We start from the raw sequence: 24,711 nt of genomic DNA on the forward strand, positions 1-24,711 counted from the left end.
CTGACGATCCATCTGCTGATCTTGTCGCGAAATAAGTGCAAACACGCCTACCGCTCTCGGGAGACGTGCATAACTTGGCGCTTCTCTCAACCGGCCCACCATCCATCATGAGACCCGCGAACAAGTACAGCGAAAGGCTCCTTCCCATTGCGTGGCCTGCATTACCTGTAGCCTCCTCGAACGTTCATGTCTATTTAAGCGCACCACCAGCAATATTTGGCCAGTTCATGTGGACGTTTCATAAAATCCTGGGCGTTCAGAACGTTTGCACACACTTCTCCAAGTCTCTACAGCAAAATGCCACCGATACGCAACCCAGAAGTGAAGTTTGTCAAGGTGTGTTTCTGGATGCAGTGGAGAGAGGGTATCATAATTCGACGTTTCGGCGGTTCTGTTGCTTTAATATCCGAAATTATTTGCTCATAATAGCTTGAAGCGCGCAAAAGAATGAGTGTAGCGCTTCTCTTGACCATTGGCTGGGCTCATGCAGTTCCATAAATAATAAATTGCGGTACAGTTATTCCGTCACACGTTTTACGTCACGTTAGTCTAACAGTTGGCCTGATTGTAGACAGGAGAAAAGTTTGTCAGGCTGCGTTTGTCGGAGTAAATAGGACTGGTTCTGATACGTGGAAGAGGTTCAGTTTAGGGCTTTCAAGGGGATCGTAATGGTGCATATTTAATTAATGCAGTCATATGATGTAATGCGTGCTCTTTTAACATCCGCGCATTTAGAACTTTGCATTTCTTTGTTACACAGATATTTATCAACAACGACTTTGTCGATTCTGTGGCGGGAAAAACGTTTCCGACTATCAACCCTTCGACTGGAGCAAAAATTGCGGACATACAGGAAGGAGAGAAGGTAAGTGCTGAAGTGCTGACCCTTGAACATTTCGATCCTTTAAGCAGCTGCTAAATTGCGAAGAGCAGCTTTAGGCGGGATTCAGTCGTGGGCGAGAGAAGCCTAGCGCAAGTTGGATTTAACGCAAAATAATGTTGGAGTCCTAATCGGGCTGAACCCTTGGCGTGGGTGCTGCCGTCATCTCTCCTTACGAAAGAAGGCAGCGTGATAATGCGCGGATAGTGCACAGACACACCACACCACACTACAGCAAACCAACTGCAGTAGTTCGTCTGGTTAACATCTCTGCATTTATTTGTTTTATTGCGATAACAATTATATGGACACTGCAGGCGCATTTCTGCCGACGCCGTCGCCGTGAGCGTCCGTATATGAAGTCGAAGAGCTATATATCGTCGCCGCGCACCGTATTCTGCATCTGCGAGTGAAAGCGTGCGAGAATAAGCTGGCAAACGTGGCTGAGTCTCCCATCTACAGGCGAGGAATGCGGGCCGAAAGCGAGCCCTTTCCTGTTGCACGCGAGGCACGGGGGCGAGGCGAGTTCTTTTCCGGCGGCTGCTGCATAAAGAGACACTGAAGGCAAATATAAAGTCCAGCCAAAGTGACAGCTTAGTGCTCCAGAATCTTTAAGGCGTCATTAATATCGCGAACAGAGCCTTAATCATCGAGAAATTTAGGGGAATACAGGACATGATTAGACACTCCCACGGGACATTCGTGTACTTACTTGCCCTATGACAAAAGCACTCCTCAGTTAAATTCTGCCATTAGTACTTCACCATTCATTTAAAAAATAACAACCTTGTATTCTATTATAAGGCCGAAAAAGATGCTACTTGTCCAGTTCTATTTCATTTTTAGAAAAATAGGACTATTTGAAATTACCCTTCACAACGACGCGGGCGGCCGAAACGTTTCCTTTTCGCCCGACTCAGCGCCGCCCACACTTTAGCGTTTCAGTAGTTTCGTTATTGCGTAGTGCTGCGCTGGTTTTGCTGGCTCGTGAACCTCGCACAAACTGCAAGTAGCAGAGAATTCAACTTCCATGTGATGTCACGGGATTCCCGAACGGTCTACGCCACTTGACCAAGAAGCATGAGAGTGGCTTGTTGGGCTAGTTGGTACATGGTTATACTAGGAGAATGCCAGCAAACTTGAGAGTAGAAAAAATCGAGAGGCAGACATAGACAAAGAGACAAGAAGGTGGCTGGACTAACAACTGAACTTCATTCATGAAAACGACGTCCCCCAAGTCCGTGCTAAACATGCGCAAGGCACAACAAAACAAAAATACGGTCAACACCGTATCTAAACACGTCTACACTTATCAAGAAATAAAAGCTATTTCTTAATAAGGTACACAGATGGCGCGCTTACAGACTTCTCGGGGCCCAGTTTATAGATGCGATAGGCTTCAATCAGCTCTCTTTCCTGTTGAGTCTTAGCCTTCGCCAAGATTGAAACTTCACTGAAGGTAGGATTACAACCACACTCCTTACAATTCTGTGGAAGATAACCGCCTGTGCCTGTGGGTATTAGACTCGCATGCTTACGCATGCGATGATTCACACAGCGACCGGTTTGTCCTATGTAATCTCTACCACGTTTCAAAGGAATACTGTACACTACACATCTGTCGCACGTGCGGTGCTTCACGACATGCTTGGTATAGCACGTACTCTTTCGCGAACTGTGCTGCGAGACCCTCATGCAAAGTTTTGCAAGCTTACAATGCGCAGAGCAAACCAAACGGACATCGTTTCTTGCCACAACCTTTTTCAATCTATGTGAAATGCCATGTACATACGGCATAACCACCAAGTTCTTTTTTATTTTGTCTCGCACTTCGCGATCCCCCCTGTTTTTCATTTTCAAACGCTTGTGCACAGATTCAGCCACTGCAGTGATCAAAGTCTTTGGATAGCCTGCCGCTAAGAGTCTCATTTCTTGCTTGGCGGCACTGTCTAGCATTAGATGCGTACAACTCTTTTCTACCGCATTCGACAAGCACAAAGAGGTTATGCCACGCTTTACCAGTTTCGAGTGAGTGGATTGGTACGGTAGCAACGTCTTTTTGTTCTTGGACTACAAGCCCAGCAAATGTGACCTTGAGTGTGAAAGGTTAGAGTGAAATCTAAAAACCTGATGGAATTTTCTTGTGGTGCCTCGTGGGTAAAACTAAGATGTCGAGAGCAATGCTGAAAGGCTGATAAAATTCTGCAAATGATATGAGTGAGACAATCACTTCGTCTGATATTTAAGAGAACCAGGAAATCGTCAACATACCTAAACACACGAGCAACACGGTAATCGGTAATGGCGTCTGACAGAGACTTGTCGAATTTCGCTAAGAAAATACCGCACAGTACCGGCGCAACACTTCACCCTGTACATGTACCATTCTTCTGTAAAAACACCTTGCCATCGAATTTAACAAAAGTTACCGACAAGAAAAAAGATAACAATTCCATAAAACTCTCAGTTGAGAGGCCACAACTGCCTTGAAACGAAGTCTCTCTTTGGCATTAAATAGCTTTCCGCACTGCCACAAAAAGTTCTTCATGCGGGATAGAATAATACAGTTGTTCAATATCCGCAGAAAAAGGCGTGTTCGCTGTTAGCACTTCCGATTTCAAGGTGTTGATCACTACGTTTGAAGTGTCAATGCCGAAAGGGCCCTCAGTAGCAAGGGCATTCAAGGAACGTTGCAAGAACCTTCCCACAGGCTTCTGCCATGAGCCTTCTTCTGTCACTATGGTTTTCATAGAGCAGTCAGGCTTGTGCGTTTTTACAGTGAAAAATGCGGAAAGCACATAACCATTGCTATTCTTAACAGACTTTTCTAACAACTCCAGGTTAAGCCTCTTTAGCAGCTCCAAAGCACATTTTTTTTTCACTTTTTCTGATTTTACGCTCACAGAATTGAAGTTTTTGTTCAAAGCTTCTTTGGCTTTCTTACTGAACAAAGTATTCGGAAGGACAACAAGCTCACCTTCCTTATCGGACTGCAGAATTCCAAGGTCATTGTCAACGAAGAAATGTACAACAGGCCGCATGAGCTTTCCTGAGGGACCCCGAGAAGGTCCTGAATCCAGGAGTTGTTCAATACCCTCTGATAGGCCCCTTTCCTTCTCCTCGGAAGGCGCTTTTCGTGATATCTCCCGGACAATGGCTAGAAGCTGGTGACCACGCAAGCTCGGTGCCAAAGCGAACTTGGATCTCTTCACCAACAGGTCATGCGCTCCATCTGGAACCGAAGCGTCGTCGAGATAGGCCACGCGTCCAGTATCTGGGTTTGCCCTGCTCCGTTTCGGAACATGACGAGTCACGTTACGCCAAAAGGCTTCAACCAATAATCCAGCTCAGTGAATGTGTTGACGCGGCAGAGCTGGTTCCAAACGGCAATCTTGACCTTGAAGGCACGTCAACCTGAGCCAACCTTGCCAGTGCCTGACTTGTCTCCATGTCTCCGAAATTAGAATCTTCGAAATGCTCTTCCAGTGTCCCTCCGAAGGCGGAAGTGTTCCGAATCACGAAAAGCACCTTCCGAGGAGAAGGAAAGGTGCGTATCAGAGGGTATCGAACAACTCCAGAATTCAGGACCTTTTCGTGGTCCCTCCGAAATGCTCATGCAGCCTGTTGTACGTTTCTTCGTTGACAATGTCCTTGGAATCCTGCAGTCTGATAAGGAAGGTGGGTTTGTTGTCCTCCCAAATACTTCGTTCAGTAAGAAAGCCAAAGAAGCTTTGAGCGAAAACTTCAATTTTGTGTGCGCAAAACCAGAAAAAGTGAAAAAAAAAGTGCTTTGGAGCTGCTAAAGAGGCTTACCCTGGAGTTGTTAGAAAACACTGTTAAGAAAATCAATGGTGATGTGCTTTCTGCGTTTCTCGCAGTAAAAACTTGGAGGACGGTTAAGCTTCGCCTTCAGGAGTGGAACACGATAGCATTATCGCACCCCGTTCGCACCGCCTACTCATTCGCTCGGCGTGCTCTTGAGTCACACAAATACGAAACGTGCGCCTGAGCAAGCGGAACGAACCAAAGAACTCGGTGTCTCGGAGGGAGAAACGATCTACGCGAGCCAAACGTCGTGATCGGCACGGGCAGCCGGGCCGCGACGCGCCATGAAGGCGGACGCGATCATGGGGCTGACGCTTCGCTTGGCAGCACCACGCAGACGCATGACTCCTCACCAGCAGCACGGCACACATCGCAGGGGACGCTTGCCCACCAGCCGCGCTATGGCGCAGCGATCACGTCGGAGGCGTCCCGCATCGGACGCTGCACCTAGGAATCGCGCTGTGAGCGGAAAGAGTAGCCGCGTCGCCTAAACACGAGGGTTCGAGTGAGCACGCTGGAAGTTGGAAGGGGAGAGAGCGAGAAAACATATTAAACGCAAGGGTATTGCGGCATCCTCGCAATTGTCTGCTTATCCGCCGAATTCACTTCTAACAGCTACTTATTACTGCAACCTAGAACTAATTATGGTAAACTTACTACCAATTCTTGGGCCACATTAGTATAGAATTCATTACCACCTCATCTGTAGACACCATCCGTCTTATAAATATTAAAGTCTATCCTCCGTATATTTTGTAACCGATTAATATCCTACCAATCACTGTTTTTGACGATTGTTTTCTCTCGTTAAAATAAGCTCTTGTGCGTATCAGCTAGTGACATCAGCCATATAGATGTTTCTTTATATAGTCTGGCATATTTGAAGCATGTATTTAGGTTTTCTAGTTCCTACTAACCGGAGGTCCCCTCTAGAGCCTGTTGACTCTGGGACCTCCCTCTGTATGTATGTAAAATCCACATTTGCAACCTTTGCGCAATAATAAAGTGAAACTGAAGCAAGGAGACGCAAGCTTAACGTCATTCGTAATATCATTGGCATATATTAATAAATATTTGTATTTCCTACGTAGCACTCTTTCCATTTTTGTCCCTCTGCTGTTGTTATATTAAATGGTCAGACACGATGATGAATATACATTAATGACATTTATCTTTTCTCGAGTTTGTCAAGCTTTTACAAGTCATCCATTATTTTCCAGGAAGACGTTGACAAAGCGGTCAAAGCTGCTCGAGCGGCGTTTGCACGAGGCTCCGAATGGAGGACGATGGACGCCTCGAAAAGGGGCAGACTCATTCTCAGACTGGCGGACCTGATGGAAGAAAACTTGGATTACATCGCGGTGAGCGCACCGTTCCTTTAGAGACGCCGTATCTTCATATTTTTGAAAAAGTTAATGCGACAGCAGTACGTTCGATAGCGATCATGTTAAGCATATGATTCACCCGGAATACACGTAAGTCTACTGAATCCAGGAATAGAACCATTCTTTGACTGAAATGCTCGGCTGCGTTTTATGGTATCAGCCGCTTACGGATACTGTTTCTCGGCGTTCCTCTCCGAAAGCCGTCGTTGAACGAGGGAATCACGAAGAAGAACGAAGGAAAGTGAAAGAAAAATGAGGGCGAAATCGAGGCCGCATTTTGTCACTCAACCTGGGTGTCGAACCGAAAACCATACCCGAACGAGAATATTGACCAGAAGTGAATACAAATCCGAGCCGAACAATACCAGAAAAATATATTAGCGGTTACCGTTTCGAAACGAAACTGTTCAAGGACATAGAGTGACACGGGTGAGCTAGACATCTCACGTAAACAAATTTCGCTGTAATATATGTAGTCGATATCAATATTGCGTAATTTCTGTCAATATGGTTAAAACCTAAGTTATATTGGAGTCAGAGCAGCGCGAGTCCTCTGTTCACCGATGACGACACCGATACCATATATGGAAACAAAGCGCTGCATGAGCGGAAGTCTGTCGGCGGCGGCTACTGTGAATCGTGCTCACGCGTCACCCACGAAGTCAGAAGTGTTCCGAATAATGCGACCACATCACCAAGTGGAACACCATTCTTGACACACTTGAAAAGGTGCCGTGCCTTGATCGTGTAGTAACCTATGCCGTCCACACACACGTTCATATACGAACTGTGGAAGGAAACCGAATTAGGAAAGGGCCTAATATATAAGATGGGTTTGTGAGAGTGGCTTGTTGGGCTAGTTGGTACATGGTTACGCTAGGAGAATGCCAGCAAACGAGAAAAAGGGAAATATCGAGGGGCAGATATAGCGAAAGCGACCGCCCTGTCGCTTTGCCTATGTCTGCCTCTCGATTCTTTTTCCTTTTTCTAGTTTACTTACATTCTCCTAGCATATTCATAGCCCGTCATATCTACCCTCGTTTTCCTTCTTGCTAGCACTTCACCATGTTTTTCTTACTAGTTTTTTTTTCGCTTGGTAACATAGCGCCAGTTTGGTGACGTTTTCTGCTGTCACCTGACAATTGCCTTTCTAACTTCATTTTTTGTGCATATCATCGCTTTGTATATTCAAACGATGTGCTTGCAAACGCCATCTGTTTATACATTATCAGCTGTTCTTTTTGATTGACACTCATATTGTTCGCTCATTTTCTTCGTTCTTCATGTAAAGATATCTTCATTCGGTTGATATGCACATGTATATAAGCTGCACTTATGCCATCTTGATGAAGGCCGGACCCCGGCCAAAAAATCAAGAAATCGCTTCATACGCGCGTCTACCTGACTGTGTATATTTGCCTGGACCCAAAACCGCTTTTTTCTTGTATAGATATATGGGGTTCGCAAAGCTGGTCGGGCCCCAGCCCCCTCCTCTTCCCTCCGTCTCACCTCCGGGAAAATATTAGTTTCCGCCTATGCACCAGGGGTTTTGCATTTGGCACCCTCAAAATGCGGACGCTGCGGCCAGGATTGAAACCGCGACAACGCAACGTCTTAGCCACCAAGATACCGCGGCGAATATTGCGGGTTAGAGTGTTAATCTCGTAGCATGTGCATGAGTTCAGAGCCTGAATAATCTGCACTTTCAAGCTTGAAATGCGTTTAGCTTCCGTTGTCGGCGACCTTCAGGAGACCGTGGGCCAAAATCCAGAGCCGTTATCCGGGCACTCAAGACGAGAATGGCACGAGACTGAAACTAGAACATCCGGGCAATGTTTGCGAGAGCAAAACTACATCATCCGGGGAACCAGTGAAAACTGAAGAAAATGCGGTCTCTGGCCCCCAACCCCTTGTACAGGACCGCATTACAATACATACGCTAGTTACTGCCCAAACAATTTACAAAAACTTATTGCTTCCGATTTCATCCTAAAGTTTGTTCACAATATCACTCAAGCTGTAACTTGTAGTACGCTGAAGTTTTATTTGCGATTTCCAATAGCAACGTTCAAAAGGCAGATGCAGTAAACCATACACTCGATTGCCCTCTTTTGGCGCTGAGACAGGACTCCCTGTGCTCTTGAACGCCAGTGGTCCGTGAGTATCATGGCGCGGGTTTTGTGCCGCCTCCTTCGATAGATGGCGCCACGTTGCGGGACCAGGCCCGCAGTGTCCGGCGTGCCATGGATGGTTGTGAGGTGGTTGCGAGGAATCCTCGTAATTACTCAAACAATCTGCTTTGCCGCTAGCCATGTCATGCTTACATGTGCGGGAGAGCCAGCATTGTTTTTCTTTCATTACTTTCAAAATATTTTCCACAACTGTTCCCCACGCCTTTCAGAGCCTGGAAACGCTCGACAACGGCAAACCTTTCACGAGCGCAGTCGGGGACACAATGGCGGCCATAGCCACCATCCGCTACTTCGCCGGCTTTGCAGATAAAGTGCACGGAAAAACGATACCTATGGGTGAGTTACAGTAAAATCTGTATTTCATATATCTCTGCACTGAATATCGTAATTCGCGGACTAACGCACTGAATATTGAGTGTAAAACGGAACGAATAATTTGAGAGGCATCGCTGCACGAACGGCATGAGCATCACGGAATACCTTAGTTTATTGCGATAGGAACTAGATAGATGCACACTCCAGGCGTATTTCTGCCGTCGCCATCGCCATGATGTTCCGTGTAAAGTCCATGAGCGATAACGTTGTCACAGCGCGCCGTATGCTGTATGTGCGAGTGAAAGCGTACTACAGGTGAGCGGACGATGGCGGCTCAATCTCATGCGCGCAAGAGAGGAAAGCGGGGACGAAGCGCGCCGTGTACCGCCGCGCGCAAGGCATCCGCGGGAAGGCAGTGAAGGGGGGGGGGGGGGGTAGTGTTTTACTACGGCGGCTGCCGCGTATAAGGTAGCAGCGCGGACTTTAAAAACGATCTGCTATGAGTACAGCAGAGTCTGTAGGTGCGCCGACGGCTGATAGCTTCGTGCGCGCTGTGCTTTCGCCGCCCAGTTCGCGTGGAAGCGAGAGGCAGCTAGAAAGTCAATTCGCTCGCCGCTGCTGCCGCACTACCTCACTACAGCGTTTTGGCAGCGAGTTTCCGCGGTTATCGAGTGAAATGTGTTCATGTTTGCTTGTGCACGCGTGACACCATGTTTGTTAGTTTAGTTAGTAAGCGAATGTTGACAAGCTTATTACGGGCGATAAAACTATAGTATCTTTACTTCGTATAGCTGTCTACTGATTTGCTATCGCAATCGATACTTCGCCTTTCGGGCGAAACTGCGAGTTTTTTTTTGCTTTTTTTCCACCGGCCGAGACTTTTCGCACGTTGTTAGAATTGTATCTGTAATACATCTAGTGAAAAGTGACCTCGTTGATGAAAACCAAAGGTGCCGGTTAGTCAACCTTACGACGTGCCTGATAGTCACTAGACACGCACCCTCTGCTCCCGTTGCGTGGAAAAAGTACACTAATCAGAAACGATGACGCGACTCCAGTCATTGTTTGTCCCCGAAGCATGTTGCATGGCAAACCGCAGCCTTGTTCGCATCTGTTAGTAATGGCTTCCGCGCTGCCATGCAACTCGGAAACCCTGCACTCTTCTGCCGACGCCGAACTGCTGAGTCCAAAGCATTGACGTCTAAGGCTTCACGAATTGCTCTAGTGGGAAGGAAAAGATCTTGGAACATCGCTGCAATGGTTAACGCATCCTCATCCTGCGTTATAAATCTTGGTGGTAGCGTCCAGGGGGCATCGCGGATGTGTCCGTCATGCTTAAAAGCCTCAAATATTCTGCTCACGGTCTTTAATAGCCCATCGACTAAGTATCCTATTTGACGTTGGGAATACCCTGTAGTAAGCATGTGACGCCCCCTCAGGCATAATGTTCGTTCGCCGCCAGGCTCGGTGGCCTGCCAAGCTCGGCAGGCAACATTGGTCACCGCACCGCAATAAACACCGACGAGCACGGCGGCTCGGTGGTCAGTCATCGTTCAGCACCACCACGCTGCGGAGCATCCGTCTATCGGAGAGTGCCTCGAGCCCTCCCTTGTTCACGAACCCGGGTGGATCGTGACACTGGCGACGAGGATGGGATCCTCGTGACACTGGCGACGAGTAGCCACGGATCGTCGCACGCCGCCGCTAGCGGCGAAACACCGCCCCCCGTTGCTGCCGCCATGCCGCTGTACGGAAGGCTCGAGCCGTTCGAGGGAGATGGGTCCGCCTGGCAAATTTACGAGGAGCAAGTCCACGTGTTCTTCCGGGCAAACGAAACAACCGAGGCCAAACAGCGGGACATTTTCCTGGCCAGCTGCGGGACCCGCGTCTTCAGAATCTTGCTCGACCTCCTCAAGCCAGACACGCCACACGTTAAGACGCTGGGTGAGCCGCTCGCCATACTGCGCTCGCATTTTAACCCAGCATCGTCCACACTAATGGAGCGCTTCCGCTTCAACAACCGGAGCCGCCGGGAAAGAGAGACCCTCGGGCAGTTCGTTGCTGCGCTACGAGGGTTAGCGAGTGCCTGCGCCTTCGGGGACCAACTGGACTCGCTGCTCCGGGACCGTTTCGTCTGCAGCATCAACAACCCCGCCATGCAGACGCGACTCCTGGAGCTTCCCGACCCCTCACTGTACGACGCCGTGAACGCAGCGCTGGCAATGGAAGCCGCCGCCAAGGACGCCGGCGAGATTTCCCGTGCGACTGGCTCACGGTCGGCGGAAGCAGCGGTCAACGAGTTGGCGACAAAGGGCAGTACCTGCGGTCGCTGTGGTTCTGTTCACTCCCCCTCACAGTGCCAGTTCTCTCAAGCACAATGCTTTAGGTGCGGGAAAACTGGGCACCTCGCACGTGTATGCCGAAGGGGGAGGACGAACAGCAAACAGCAGCAGCAGCCTGATTCAAGCCCACGTACCACACAAGCCCGCGGCCAGGGTAGCCGTCGCAAGGACATGCGGCGGGGACGTGCGGCAGCAGGCTCAAGTTCGTCCGCGGCCAGGCTCCATGTCGTGACCGAGAACCCGCCGATTTTCGACATGTGGCACACAGGCTTTGTACCGTCGTCTGTGTCGCCGTACATGCTGACCGTCAAAATCTGCAGGCACCCCATTTCCATGGAGCTGGACACAGGAGCCAGCGTGTCAGTAATGGCCGGGAAACTCTTGAAGTGTACTTTCCCCGGCGTGTCCGTCGAGGCTTCGGGCATGATGCTGCGCAGCTACTCCGGGCAACTCTTCCAGGTCCAGGGTCAGGCACAGGTCAGCGTTCGCTTTGGTGACAGGGAGGCAACCCTTCCCCTTTAATTAACGAAGGGGTCGTCACCGACGCTGCTGGGCCGAAACTGGATTCATGCATTGGGCGTTCGTCTGCCAGAGTACCAGGAAGCCAGCCTGGATGTGGTGCAAGACGTCCCCAGCCTCCTGACAGAGTTCAAGTCCCTGTTCCAGCCAGGGGTGGGCACATTTGCCGGCACGACGGCTGGCATCTATGTACCTGAGGGAGCCCGGCCAAGCTTTTTCAAGCCTCGCCCACTGCTGTTCGCCCTGAAGGACGGGGTCACCCAGGAGCTGCAACGGTTACAGCGAGAGGGCATCCTGGTACCTGTCAAGACATCTGAATGGGCCGCTCCCATCGTACCAGTCCTCAAGCGAGACGGCAGTGTCAGGATCTGCGGTGATGTCAAGGTTGCCATCAACCCCGTCGCAACCGTTGAGAAGTACCCGCTGCCCCCTATTGAAGAAGTCTGGTCAGCATTGTTCGGTGGACAGAAGTTTACCAAGCTCGACCTCAGAGATGCTTACCAGCAGCTGCTGCTCCAGGATGCCTCCCGGAAGTATGTCACAATATCGACAGCTTTGGGACTCTTTCAGTACACGCGCTTAACGTTTGGCGTGACCTCGGCCCCAGCCATATTCCAGAGGGAGATGGACAACTTCTTCAGGGGCATGAGGCACGTGGCGGTGTACTTGTATGACATCCTGGTTACTGGCAGCGACAACGGGGACCACCTACAGAACCTGCACAGCATCCTGGCATGACTACAGGACGCCGGCCTCAAGCTCAAGCTGGAAAAGTGCGTTTTCCTATCACCCAGCGTTGAGTACTTGGGACATCTCATTTCCCAGGCAGGCCTAGCCTCGGCTCCCCGCAAAGTTGATGCTGTGCTTAAGGCACCTAAACCCCAGAACAAGGAGCTTCAGAGCTACCTGGGCCTCATCAACTTCTATAGGAGTTTTCTGCCGAACCTGTCGGAGCATCTACAGCCACTCCATCTTCTGCTTCGATATGGTCAGCAATGGGTCTGGAAGAAGGAGCAGGACCGGGCTTTCCAGCGCAGCAAGGAGATAATCACCAAGGCTCCAGTGCTGGTGCACTTCGATCCTGCTAAGCCTGTCGTACTTACTGTAGATGCGTCGCCGTACGGTGTAAGAGCCGTCCTGGCACACTGGGACGAAGATGGCCAGGAACGTCCTGTGTCGTTTGCTTCTCGACGGCTTCATGCTGCAGAGCAACGTTACAGCCAGCTGGACAAGGAAGGTTTGGCCCTCATGTTCGGTGTCGAACGCTTCCACCAGTACCTGTGGGGCCGGAAGTTCGAGGCGGTCACGGACCACAAGCCGCTGTTGGGGCTGCTGGGGCCTGACAAGGCAGTTCCTGTGCAGGCATCACCTCGAGTGGTACGCTGGGCCTTGAGGCTGGCAGCTTACAGCTAGCAGCTGGTTTACCGTCCGGGAAAGGACCTGGGACCTGCTGATGCCCTGAGCCGCCTGCCCCTGCCACAGGTGCCTGATGCTGTTCCAGAACCTGCTGAAGTGTTCATGTTGGAACACGCGTACCCGGAGGTGCTCTCCAGATCTGCAGTATCTCAAGCGACCAGCCGGGACCCAGTCCTGTCTCAGGTGGTCAAAGCGTTGTCCCGTGGAGAGGAATTGGTGCAGCAGGCCTATAGCCGCAAGGCCGCTGAGCTGAGCTTGCAGCAGGGCTGCCTACTAAGGTTTGTAGGGTGGTGATCCCACAATGTCTCCGGTCCAGGGTCCTGCAATTGCTGCACGCGGGTCATCCTGGCGTAGAAAAGACCAAGATGGTGGTCCGGTCCCATGTTTGGTGGCCTGGCCTGGACCAGGACATTGCTCACTTGGTGCAGAACTGCCAAATCTGCCAGGAGCATCAGCGAGCCTCGCGTCATGTGTAGATCACCCCCTGGCCGTTCCCACAGAGACCCTGGTGCCGCCTAAATGTGGATTTTGGGGGACCCTTCAAGGGCCATTACTTCCTGGTGGTGGTGGACGCCTTCTCGAAGTGGGTGGAGGTTCTACCTGTAACCACTCCATCAGCAAGAGCGACCATTGCAGCGCTACGACAGGTCTTCGCCGCCCAAGGGTTGCCAGATGTCGTGTCCGACAATGGTCCTGCTTTCGCCAGCGCAGAGTACCTGGCCTGGCTGACGGATGATGGACGGAATCCGCCGGATGATGGTTCCGCCGTACCACCCTGTTTCAAATGGTGCAGCCGAGCGGGTGGTGCAAACCCTGAAATACAAGCTCAAGAAGAGCCAGACTGGGGATTTCCGGACGCAGATTGCCCAGATACTGTTTCAGTACCGGACCACGCCCCACGATGTCACTGGCCGTGCCCCCTGTGAGCTCCTGCTGGGTCGGATGGTCAAGACACCCTTGGACGTGTTGCATCCGAACCTCCGATCCACAGTGCTCTTGAAGCAGCTGAAGCAGAAGCTGGCTGCTGACCAAGGGTGCCGTCTCGGGCCTTTGCCAGAGTCGGGAGCTCCAGTTTTTGCCAGGAACTTCCGTCCTGGCCCACCCTGATCTGCCGGACAGGTGGTGTCTCCTGCCAGTGCCTCATCGCTGGTCGTGCGCATGCCAGACGGGGCCATGTAGCACAGACACGCCGACCATGTCAGGCCTCGCCTCAGGACCTGGCCAGCACCCTCGTCTGCCACTTCTGAGTTCTAGCCCGCAGGATGACTAGCGGCAGCACCAGTCGCTTCCAGCGGAGCACCACCCACCTCGGATGCGGCAACCGTAGCCAGTGGTGCGGCAACCGTTGGAGTGGTGCTGGGCTCCGGTGTCGAGCCCAGCACCACTCACGAGGCCGACCACTACGGACCCTCCGGATGGAGCGAGGCTGGCTCAGGCAGCACCCGGCGTTGCCACACCCGACCCGTAAACCGGTGCCCAGGCGGAGTACTCGACGGCGGAGGCCACCGGACCGTTACTCGCCTGGATAGCAGGCACCGTCGACCCAGCTAGGGTGGAGGCAGAGCCTCGTATTTTGAACATGGACGTTTGTTTTTTTATTTAACTAACAACTGGGGGTGTAGCAAGCATGTGACAGTTACCAGCTGGGTAACTGTCACATGCTGGGCGAACGAACAGGCTGGGCGAACCAGCTGGGCGAACGAACAGGTATAATCTTCGTTCGCCGCCAGGTTCGGTGGCCTGCCAAGCTCGGAAGCAACATTGGTCCCCGCACCGCAATAAACACCGGCGAGCACGGCTGCTCGGTGGTCAGTCATCGTTCAGCACCACCACGCTGCGGAGCGTCCGTCTATCGGAGAGTGCCTCGAGCCCTCCCTTGTTCACGAACCCGGGTGGATCGTGACATACCCCTGATTACAAGATGCACAATTTCAAGCCTTTGCTCCTCGGAACCCTAGTCATTGCAATATACAGCCACATATAGGACGTGCAGACACAACGCCCCAATTTATATATTTGCGCATAGTATACTGGGCGGTGGCGTGAACTTGAACACGTGTCGCAGCCAACTCACAAGATACCACACGACAAAGGTGCGCTCCGATGACGCGATGCGCGTGATTATAAGATATCATCGCCGCGAAAGCACTGCGCATGCGCCGACCTTCGGCTTGGTGTAGGTAAGCGTCACTGATAGTACCTGGCGGCGCGCCTCCCGTATTCACGATAATCGTTCTCACGAATTACTATTCTAGCCACCGTACCTTGGTTACTACGCGTGGATAAATGATTGCACAAGCTGACAGGACCCTCATGGTGTGCATCATCTCCGTAGGCTGTTCTACAATTCGTTCCAGCAAGGAAAGTTGCCCAACCTGAGTTCTTAGAATACAGCTTCTTCTGTGCACCAGACTCTAACATTGGAAGATGAGCACGCCGACAAATTTCGCCACATGGCGTTCACGTTCTGGCGCAAGGGGAAATCGGGCAGTTAATTGAAGTAATGTTCTTCAGAAACGGTGAAAACTAACGGAATCAGAATATTCACGTGTAAAGATTGATGACGGCGAAAGATCGCGCGGAGTGTTATAAAACGCGAGGGCTTCCGCACGGGAAATTCTTATGAATGTTCTATTTTGTTTAGTGAGTCATGCGACCATAACCAAATGGTTAAAGAACCAAGCTGTCATGCTAGAGGTCCTCTTTTTCGAATCCTGCCTAACTTGAGGCGAAGCGCTAAATAGCACGCAGGACAACAGAATGGAGCGAAAACACAGCGCTACTAACAGCTGTCGGATACTTTAATTTATGCTTTTTTAGAGGCAAAGTCTTCAGTAGCGACTTACTACCACTTTTCCGTATTGGATATGTTTCACACCTCTTCCATTGACCCATCACATAGATAGTGTAGCCTTGAACCTCTTTCGTGGGCCGATCCGGATATAGGGTAGTCTAAAAAAAGAGCCGTGTCAGCAAAATTACATCACTTTCAGGTTTGAGCTCCGACATTGTTTCGCACATTTATTATTTATTAGTCGGAAAATATTTAAGACAAATGGCATGGACTGCCAGATTTATGTTTCATTAGATTTGTTTGTTGCCTGCCATTGTCAATAGTTTGAGGAATAATTTTACCAGGAATGTAAGACCGGGCGTGGCTTGCACAGAGCGTTTTAGTTCATGGTAAATTTATACATAAAAAGGTGCTTCAGTCTCGGAAGCCTGCGCCGCGCTGTGTCAAGCAGCCGCCGAGGCCAGCACGCGTCGGGCGCAGAACGTGACACTGCGATGGCTGCTCGCTCTTTCGCATGGCGAAAAAAGAGTCGCAGTTTCGCCCGGAAGGCGAAGTATCGATTGCTATAGCGAAGTATTGACAGCTAGACGAAGTAAGGTTAGTGTTTTTGGTGGCCGTATATACTTCGAAACATTCGCTTACTGAGTGAATTAACAAGCATGGTGTCAGCACGCACAAGCAAACATGAACACATCACACTCCATGAGCGCGGACACTCGCTGTCAAAGCGCTGGTGTGAGCAAGAGCGGCAGCAGCAGGGAGCGAAGTTACCGTCGAGCCGCCTATCAGGCTTCAATCCAAGAGCGTCTAGAACGCAGCGTGCACGAAGGTATGAGCCATCTGCACATCCCTTTCAAGCCACGCGCACGCGCGGCCGTGCAAAGTACGCACTTGACACGTGCACTTCTTTGTCCTCATTGGCTGACCATAGAGTAGTATAGTAAACGTAAAGAGTAGACACTCCCGTAGGCGCCTGCGGCCGCCTTTAGTGTCGCTGTATACAGGAACATTAGCCGACTTTGGCTCTCAGCACACCTAGCGGAATCGACGAAACGCACCAGCCTCCAAGATGATCGCCGCACGTCACCGAATCTCGGAGGCCATGATTTCCATTTCGTTTCCTTTATTATTATTTTTTGTAACCCATTACGTTGCATAAATTGAGAGATTTCATGCAGGTGCTTGTGCCGCTTTTATATCTCACGACGACGAGCGCGCAAAGGTGTTTCACCATACATCGACATATGTGCACCACGCAAAAGACGAGGCCTGAAGGAAGAACACAACACAGGCGCTGACTTCAACTGATATTTATTTGCGAAAACGCTAGAACCTTATACATGAGCAAAATTATTGAAAAACAACTTTTGCGTTATGTCACACATGAGCCCCTATTGCACCAAAGCCAGATACTTGATTTCGTTTTTGGTGAGGGCAATAGACGGCTTGCTGCTGCAAAGGTCACCCAGCCGCTGTATCTTGCAGCCTCTATGATTTCACGTGTAAGTTGTTCTCGGTGTTAGGTGATTACGGCGCCGTTCTCAAATTCACGGTCACAAAGGCAATTTCTGCAGTGAAGGCCAAGATAACCTTGCACGGCGGGTGTAAACATTGTAAAAATGCTCTTTCAATCGCTCATTTACACATCTCCCTCTTTGGCCAATGCATTTCTTTCGACAAGTCAGGGGAATCATGTACCCCACACCAAGGGCGCACGCTCCAAACCACTTCCTATGGTTAGTAGTGCAAATATTTCGTCGTGTGGCATGAGTATTCCCACGCCTACAGAGTACTGATAATTTTTCCGGGGCAGAAAAAACTTCTTTAACATCTGCTTTACTGCCTATTTTTTTCAAGCTTTGCGATATCTTGTGCAAGTAAGGGAGCACCGCGACTGGCTTATTGTTTCTGACAGCGCAGCCTGCTGGTGCTTTGTCCCCCCAGCTTGATTTTCTTTAATATATTTTCTGATTCTGAAACTAACAAAAGTTCGGGGTACCCAGCATACGTTGGCAGAGGGGGCCTGCGCAAGGAGACTGCGCGTTAAAGAATGGAAGCAAGGCTTATTTAGGGCATTTGTGAAGCAAAGATTTTCAATGCCCGTTTGACCAGCTTGGAATGGGCCGACAGATAAGACAAAAGTGGCTTGTTCCCTCTGGGCTCGTACATCCAACACAAGTGATCTCTAGAGATTAAGTCGCAAATCTAAATACCTTAACGAGTCATCTACCGGTAGTTCATGCGTCAGGACAAGTGGCGACAAACAGTCTTTGAATTGGCCAAGTACATCTGAAGCAGCAGGCTCAAAATGTGGACCTTCACACGCAAAAAGTAACAAGAAGTCATCCACAAAACGGAAAACGTTTACAACCACTGTGTTGTCAAGGCGGCTAGTAAGAAGCCGGTCCATTGCAAGCTAGAAAAATGTCGCTTAAAATTGGCGCTGTGCATTAACCAATGCACACATCACATTTTTATGTAAATGTGTTCATTCCATGAGGCAAACGTTGACGTGAAGTATAATCCAAGCAGCTCACGAAAGCCGCTTACCGAAACAGCAGAAGCATTCTGTAGTTGTCAATACAGTCCTCCACGCACTGCAGCAGCGTATAATGCGGTAAGCAGTAGTACAGGTCTTTGATGTCAGTGGAGCAGGCGTTGAGGCCCTTGTCATTACTTTACATATACGCTATGATATCATTAGAGTCCTTTACCAAATGAGGGTCGCCAATTGTTAGCCCATTTGTCGGCCCATTCTAAGCTGGTCAAACTGGGCATTGTAAATCTTTGCTCTACAAATGCTCTAAATAATTCATAGTGAAATATTTAGCGCACATAATCGACAAGGACACAGTGAAGGGGGACACACGAGTCCTAAATAAGTCTTACTTCCACTCTTTAACACGCAGTCTCCTTGCGCAGGCCACCCGCCCAACATATGCTAGGTGCCCTGTACTTTTGTTAGTGTCACTAGCAGAAACGATATTAAATAACATCAAGCTGGGAAACAAAGCACCAGCAGTATGCGCTGCCAGAGACAATAAGCCAGTCGCGGTGCTCCCTTACTTGCACAACATATCGCACAGCTTGAAGAAAATAGGCAGTAAAGTAGATGATAAGGTTGTTTTTTCTGCCCTGAAAAACAATCAGTGCTCTGTAGGCGTGTGAATGCTCATGCCACACGACGAAATATTTCCACTACTATCCATAGGAAGCGGTTTACATGATTCGCCTGACATGCGGAAAGAAATACGATGGCCAAACAGGCAGATGTTTAAATGAGCGATTGAAAGAGCATTGTTACAATTTTTAGACTGTTGTGCAAGGTCATCTTGGCGTTCACTGAAGAGACTGCTTTTGTGACCCTGAATTTGAAAACTGCGTCCTAATCGCCAAACACCGGGAACAGCTTACTCGTGAAATCATAGAGGCTGACAAGATACAGCTGCTGGGTGACCTTTGTATCAGCAAGCCGTCTATTGCCCTCACCAAAAACGAAGTCAAGTATCTGGCTGTAATGCAATAGGGGCTCATGTGTCACATAATGCAATAGTTCTATTTGATTACTTTTGCTCATGCATATAGTCCTGGCGTTTTCGCAAATAAAGATCACTTGAAGTCAGCGCCTTTGTTGTGTTCCTCCTACAGTCCTCGTCTTCAGGGCTGTGCACACATGTCGATATCGAATCACCAACTTGCCCAAGCTTCCACCTTACGAAGTTTCACTTCATGTTAGTTTTATTTAAATTCATATTTACTGTTTCAAGCTGTAACTTAGTACAACAACCATGCCAATTGTTGAGGAAATAGAACTTTATCGTTTGTAACATAATAATTCTAGTAACTGACACCAAAAGGAGCATCGTAAATAATGTGCCGTGTTCCTTCAATATAAATCAACTTGCTGCGCAGCGAAAAACACAAAAATAGTAGACAATTTATTGCAGCAAGATTGGGAGAAAAATTACAGACATGAATACGAGAAGAAACTGCGAAATGCAAGTTATGGAGAATAGTTGGAAATTAATGGTTCGATCGCAATAACCTTACACAAGCAAAACACATACAAGACGTGTTGCAACTATCCAGAGAATAAAAAAGAAATGAAACTACACAGACACGCCAGAAATTAATTTGCTCAAAAGGAATGGTTTAGAACGAAAGAATATGTTTTTTCTTGTACTTCTGCGAAGAAGGGTGAATTAAGGTAGCAAAATTATATGAATGGTTGCGTACCACAATGGCTACAAAAATAATTGGGCATGCACCAACCTCGTCATCTCGAATGTGTAATCCAGCACGTCACTCATTAAACAGATCCAAGATATTGGCATCTTAGTCAATTAACCACTTTGACTGGGTTTAGGGTCTTCACCCGCTCTCTTCGAAGCCTTGCAATCGTCTTCTGATACTTGAAAATTTGTCCTTAACTATGCATGATATCATTTTGCTTTAGAGTCTATTTCGTAGAAATAGTGGGGATTGCTGCAATACGTAGAATGATAGGCAGAAGGTGAGCAATAGTGGAAGCTTCAAAGCTATTGAATGTAGACGCTACGTTCACTCGTGCAAGCAATACTGGAGCCTTCAGAGCTTTATAACGGAGATGCTGCGTTCCTTCGTGTAATGCATAATTTTCTGATCTAAGGTCAAGGAAGCACTGTTATAAATGCTAATAAAAACAATCTTCTTACGGTAAGGACTCCGTAAAAAATTTAAATATGAAAGCACGTATCTTCAGCCCAATGCAAAACAGCTGACAACGCTCGAGCGCTATAGCCTGCTAAAGAAGTTGAGAGAACGCGCATTATTGCCATACTGCAAATATCGCACGTATACCGCTTTAGAAATAGCTACATTTCTTTTGCAGAAGTGGAGCACCATACCCTTTCAGATGCCGCTGCGCGAAGCATAAAGCTCTCTGCAGCGAACGGCATGTATCCATAGCCCGCGTTTCTTAACGAACCATTTTCTTTTCTAACTTCGTCATTGTTTGGAACGTGCCTCGCAGTGCGGACTCTGGCTCGTCGCTATTTATCGCTAGCATCAGCACTTATTGCTGCGCACGATAAAAAAAATTGGCTGAAGGCTTCGCTTGGTTCAGCCTGGAAGATTGCGAAAGCAATACCCTTGGCTGCGCCTTGGTTCCGCTGATGGTGTGGACATGGTTGCCCTTTGTTAAACTTATGGCTATACATCATCCGACATAGCGCAAGGCAGTGCGCCGACCACTGTGAGGAGCCGAGCTGTAGCCCCATTTATCCTCCTAGCGTGACGTCACACCAGCTAGCGCCCTCTCTCGGTGGGCCGAAAGTGCGAGCAGTATTGCTTTCGCAATAAAAGACGGCAAAATGAAAATCAGCGCTGCAGATGGGCAGCGGCTGTTTGGCTTCAAGGCCACCGTCACTCGTTCAGGCGGCTAACCCCGTATTCTTAAACACGCCTTCGCTCAACGCTTCACCTCGACTCAGTGAAGTCGAGGGGACGGGGCTTGCTTCACTCAAGGCGCCGTTGCGTTTCATGAACACTACTCCACCTTTCCTCCGCCGAGGAACGCCTTGAAGATCCGCGCTTGACCATTGGCTTGACTCAAGTGAAGTGCACCGACCGATAAAAGCGTCTGATATCGAGAATATTCCTAGATGTGTTTATCAAAACTACAATTATTTCAGACATATATGTGTTTCCGTTAATTCGTCTTCCTAATCAAACGACTACATGTCGCAATGCACAACTTTAGTTCGACAACGCGGCCACTGTGAGTATACGGCTGCTAGATCAAGCGGGAGCTGTGTTTCAGGTCTGGCAACAATCGCACCCCAACACCGCTAAAGCTGAGAGCATGACGCATGGCTGAAAACCAAGAAAATTTGCGCCGGCATATGTCCGCTACTCTTTGTTTCCTGGTGCTTCATTAGTGGTGAGGCGTGCAGACAGGACACAAGAGTAGAGAACTGGATAGCACGAACGCCGACTATCAACTGAAGGGAGCACTGAGGCGAAAGAAGAAAGAAGACACAAAACTCATCTGCCCAAGCTCAGGTATGCCACGCGTCAGTCGGGTACATGTGGCGGTCTACGTGAGAGATAATTTTTAAGGCACTTAATCTCTTCCTTATGTAAAGTAATCGAAGGCTGACTCACGCACGCACTTCTACCATTATATATATGCCATGCATCTACCATAAGACGCGTATCTTCATTCTTATGCCTGTACAATATCGTGCATTCATCTAACTCTGGCGTGCAGTTACAATCTTGGCAATGTAGGGAAAGATTAGAAGGCGATCCACCGGTTAACGACCTTTTATCTTCCATTAGCCCCTGATTGATACACCGTCCCGTTTGTCCTACGTAGAACTGGCCACAGCTAAGGGGAATGTTATAAACCACACCCATAGGACGGTCAATAAAACTGTTGTTCTTATTGTGCTTCACTGGACAAATAGCTGTTCTTTTTTTCTTGCCTTTTACCTGCTCCTTTTTCCTCTGTACGGCAGCGCATATCTTACCTAGCTTATTCGGAGCAGTGAAAGCAACATTAGCATCATATCTACTTGCAACTTTTTTAACCCTGTGCGACACTGAATGAATGTACGGAATAGCCGCTACTCTTTTTTTTTTTTTTTTGCTATTACTGCTTTCGGTAACCACGTCCGTCCCCCTCGAAACTGTCTTCTTCAGGCGCTCAGCCACAGTGGCCACCGCTACACTAGGATAACCTGCTCCTAATATCGCCGAACCTGCGCATTAAAACTGGCGCTCAATTTGTGCATGCATGATCTGGTGAGAGAAGACTTAAGGCGCGACATGGTAATTCCGTTTTTTACTAGTTTGGAATGCTTGGATTGAAAGTTTAGCAACGTCTTCGAAGATCTTGGGGAGTACTGCCAACAAACGTGATTTTGTTCAAAGACCAAGGAAATGTCAAGAAACTGAATTACGCGTCGCTGAGGAAATTCCTTGGTAAACATAAATCCTCCTCCATCAAGCTTAATTTGCTCACTTACTGAGGTAGCAGCGGAATCGAATTCTTCCCCATTGCAGAAAATCAGGTAATCATCAACCTAACGAAATATCTTGATAACGCTATCACCTAAGGCTTTCTCTAAGCAGCTGTCAACCTTACTCAGGTAAATATTGCTAATAGGGGCAACCTTTGAGCCAATACAAATGCCTGATTTCTGCAGAAAAACGCCATCTCTCCACCAAATCAGCGTCGACTTCAAGTACATTGAAAGAATTTCTAGAAAAGCTCCCGTGGAAACACCGCATCTGTCAATAAAAGCCGACTCTTGCACTTGTTCTTTAATGCACTCATTTACGGCATTTAGCAACCCGTCATGCGGCAATGAATAATACAGGTCTTCGATATTCATACTAAAAGCTGTACAATCACCAGGATTTTCCTCTCTCAAATACTGAACTAGTGCCTTAGAATTACGCAAGCAAAAGGGGTCTGAAAAAACTAGTGACTCTAAGCAGTTCTGTAGGTAACTAGCGACACAGATCTGCCACGTCCCTTTCTCTGACACTATAGCACAAAAAGGAATTTCTTGCTTATGGGTCTTCGCCAAGAAAAACAGTTCTAAGGTGAGGGATTTTGCTTTGCTGACAATAGAGACAACCCTATCAAGATTATGTCTTGACAGGAGGTCAACCGCACGTTGCTTAACTGCCGAAGGCTTGAGTTTTATTGGCTGTAACTTCTTTTCATGGCTGAAATCACTTTTTCTGAAAACGTGTCACCTGGTATAATTACGAAATAACCGTCCTTGTCAGATATTACTGGTCTAAGTTTATGCTTCACAAGGTAATTAACTAACGGTTGGACAGGGTGAGACGTCTTAAAATGAGAATTTGATTGTTTAATGCTAGCAATGCAATCTGAAATACAGCGCGAGCGTTCTTCTTCCGGGACGAACCTGGTTATGCTGCGCGGTATGCTTAAAACGTCAACGGGTTTTCTGTTAAGGCACGTTTATAGTCCGACGTTATCGGCGCCCGTCGTTCGCGGTCAGTCACGCTGCGTCGGTTGCGCTGCGCCAGCCGAGATGCCATCCCCTCTATACTTAACGCGCGCGCCGTCGGCTGCTATCTTTGGAGCATGCGCAGAACGTTCGCCAAGTCACGCGCCGTCCGCAAAAGCCGTCTGCGGAGTTGTGTTGGCGCCTTTTTCTTCGCGCGCAATGCATTGTGGGTCGACGCGGTCGGCGGCGCCGGCGCGCGAATGGAGCAGGAGCCAAATTTGCGCCGAGCCCGTCGGGGCGCGCTGGCAGCCGCCGGTTACGCCGGCGCTGCAGTGCGTCGGACTATAGACAAGAACGGCACCGAGAGCGGCGCTGCTGCGCCGGCGTTGAGAGCGCCGCATGCGAAGCAAAATTCTATTAGCGGGTGGTACCCCTCTCCCATCTCTCGTTCGTGCCGCCTTGATTGCCTCCTGCACTGCGCGTGTTTTGGCACGTTTCGCGCCGCGCGCGGTGTGTGCCTACGTGTGTGCGCATGGAGATTTCGTTCGAAGGGCGGTGTACAGTCTGTTTCACATTTAGGGGAAAACTCGCAGCGCATTGCATCGCGATGCGGCGAGCGCTTGAGTCAGGCGGCGGCAGCAGCTCGCGCAGGTGCTCAAGGGGCGGGATCTTGAACGGCGTCGTCTGCTACGGCGGCGCGCGCTGGCCGCATTGTCGGGAAACGTTCTACTATCAGTTGCAGGGCGCCGATCTCATCGCTACGGCGTGAAATGAGCCGGTATTCTTTACTATGCGTTGTGCGACGCCAACTGATACGCCTCGAAGGTAAGTTCATCGCTGCAGGGCAGTCATAGACGACGTACTGATTCCATACATTCTTGACGGCCCGTTTCTGGAAGGCGACTATATATTCTAACGCGATAGGTCGCCGATCCACACTGCTCGTGTGGTGCAACAGCTGCTAGAAGAGCGCGCAGTCACTTTCTTGGAGTGGCCGCCTCAATCCACGGGCGCCAACATCATTTAAAATGTCTGGGGCTCGTTGAAAGTATCGCTGGCGCACCGTCCCCTCT

The 24,711-nt window shown here is 49.3% G+C and overlaps 1 protein-coding gene across 1 annotated transcript in view; it reads left to right on the forward strand.

The window, feature by feature from the left end:
• Positions 1–229: 229 nt before the first annotated feature.
• The window catches only part of LOC126545207 (aldehyde dehydrogenase, mitochondrial-like), a 153,274-nt gene continuing 128,792 nt past the window's right edge, over positions 230–24,711 (forward strand). Inside the window, exons 1-4 of the mRNA XM_050192968.3 lie at positions 230–336; positions 761–865; positions 5,926–6,066; positions 8,492–8,618. Coding sequence (XP_050048925.2) covers positions 298–336; positions 761–865; positions 5,926–6,066; positions 8,492–8,618 — 412 coding nt within the window. The 5' untranslated portion in view covers positions 230–297. The remainder of the gene's footprint in view (positions 337–760; positions 866–5,925; positions 6,067–8,491; positions 8,619–24,711) is intronic.

Source organism: Dermacentor andersoni, chromosome 10, assembly GCF_023375885.2.
Source record: "Dermacentor andersoni chromosome 10, qqDerAnde1_hic_scaffold, whole genome shotgun sequence".
Taxonomy (NCBI): Eukaryota; Metazoa; Arthropoda; class Arachnida; order Ixodida; family Ixodidae; genus Dermacentor; species Dermacentor andersoni.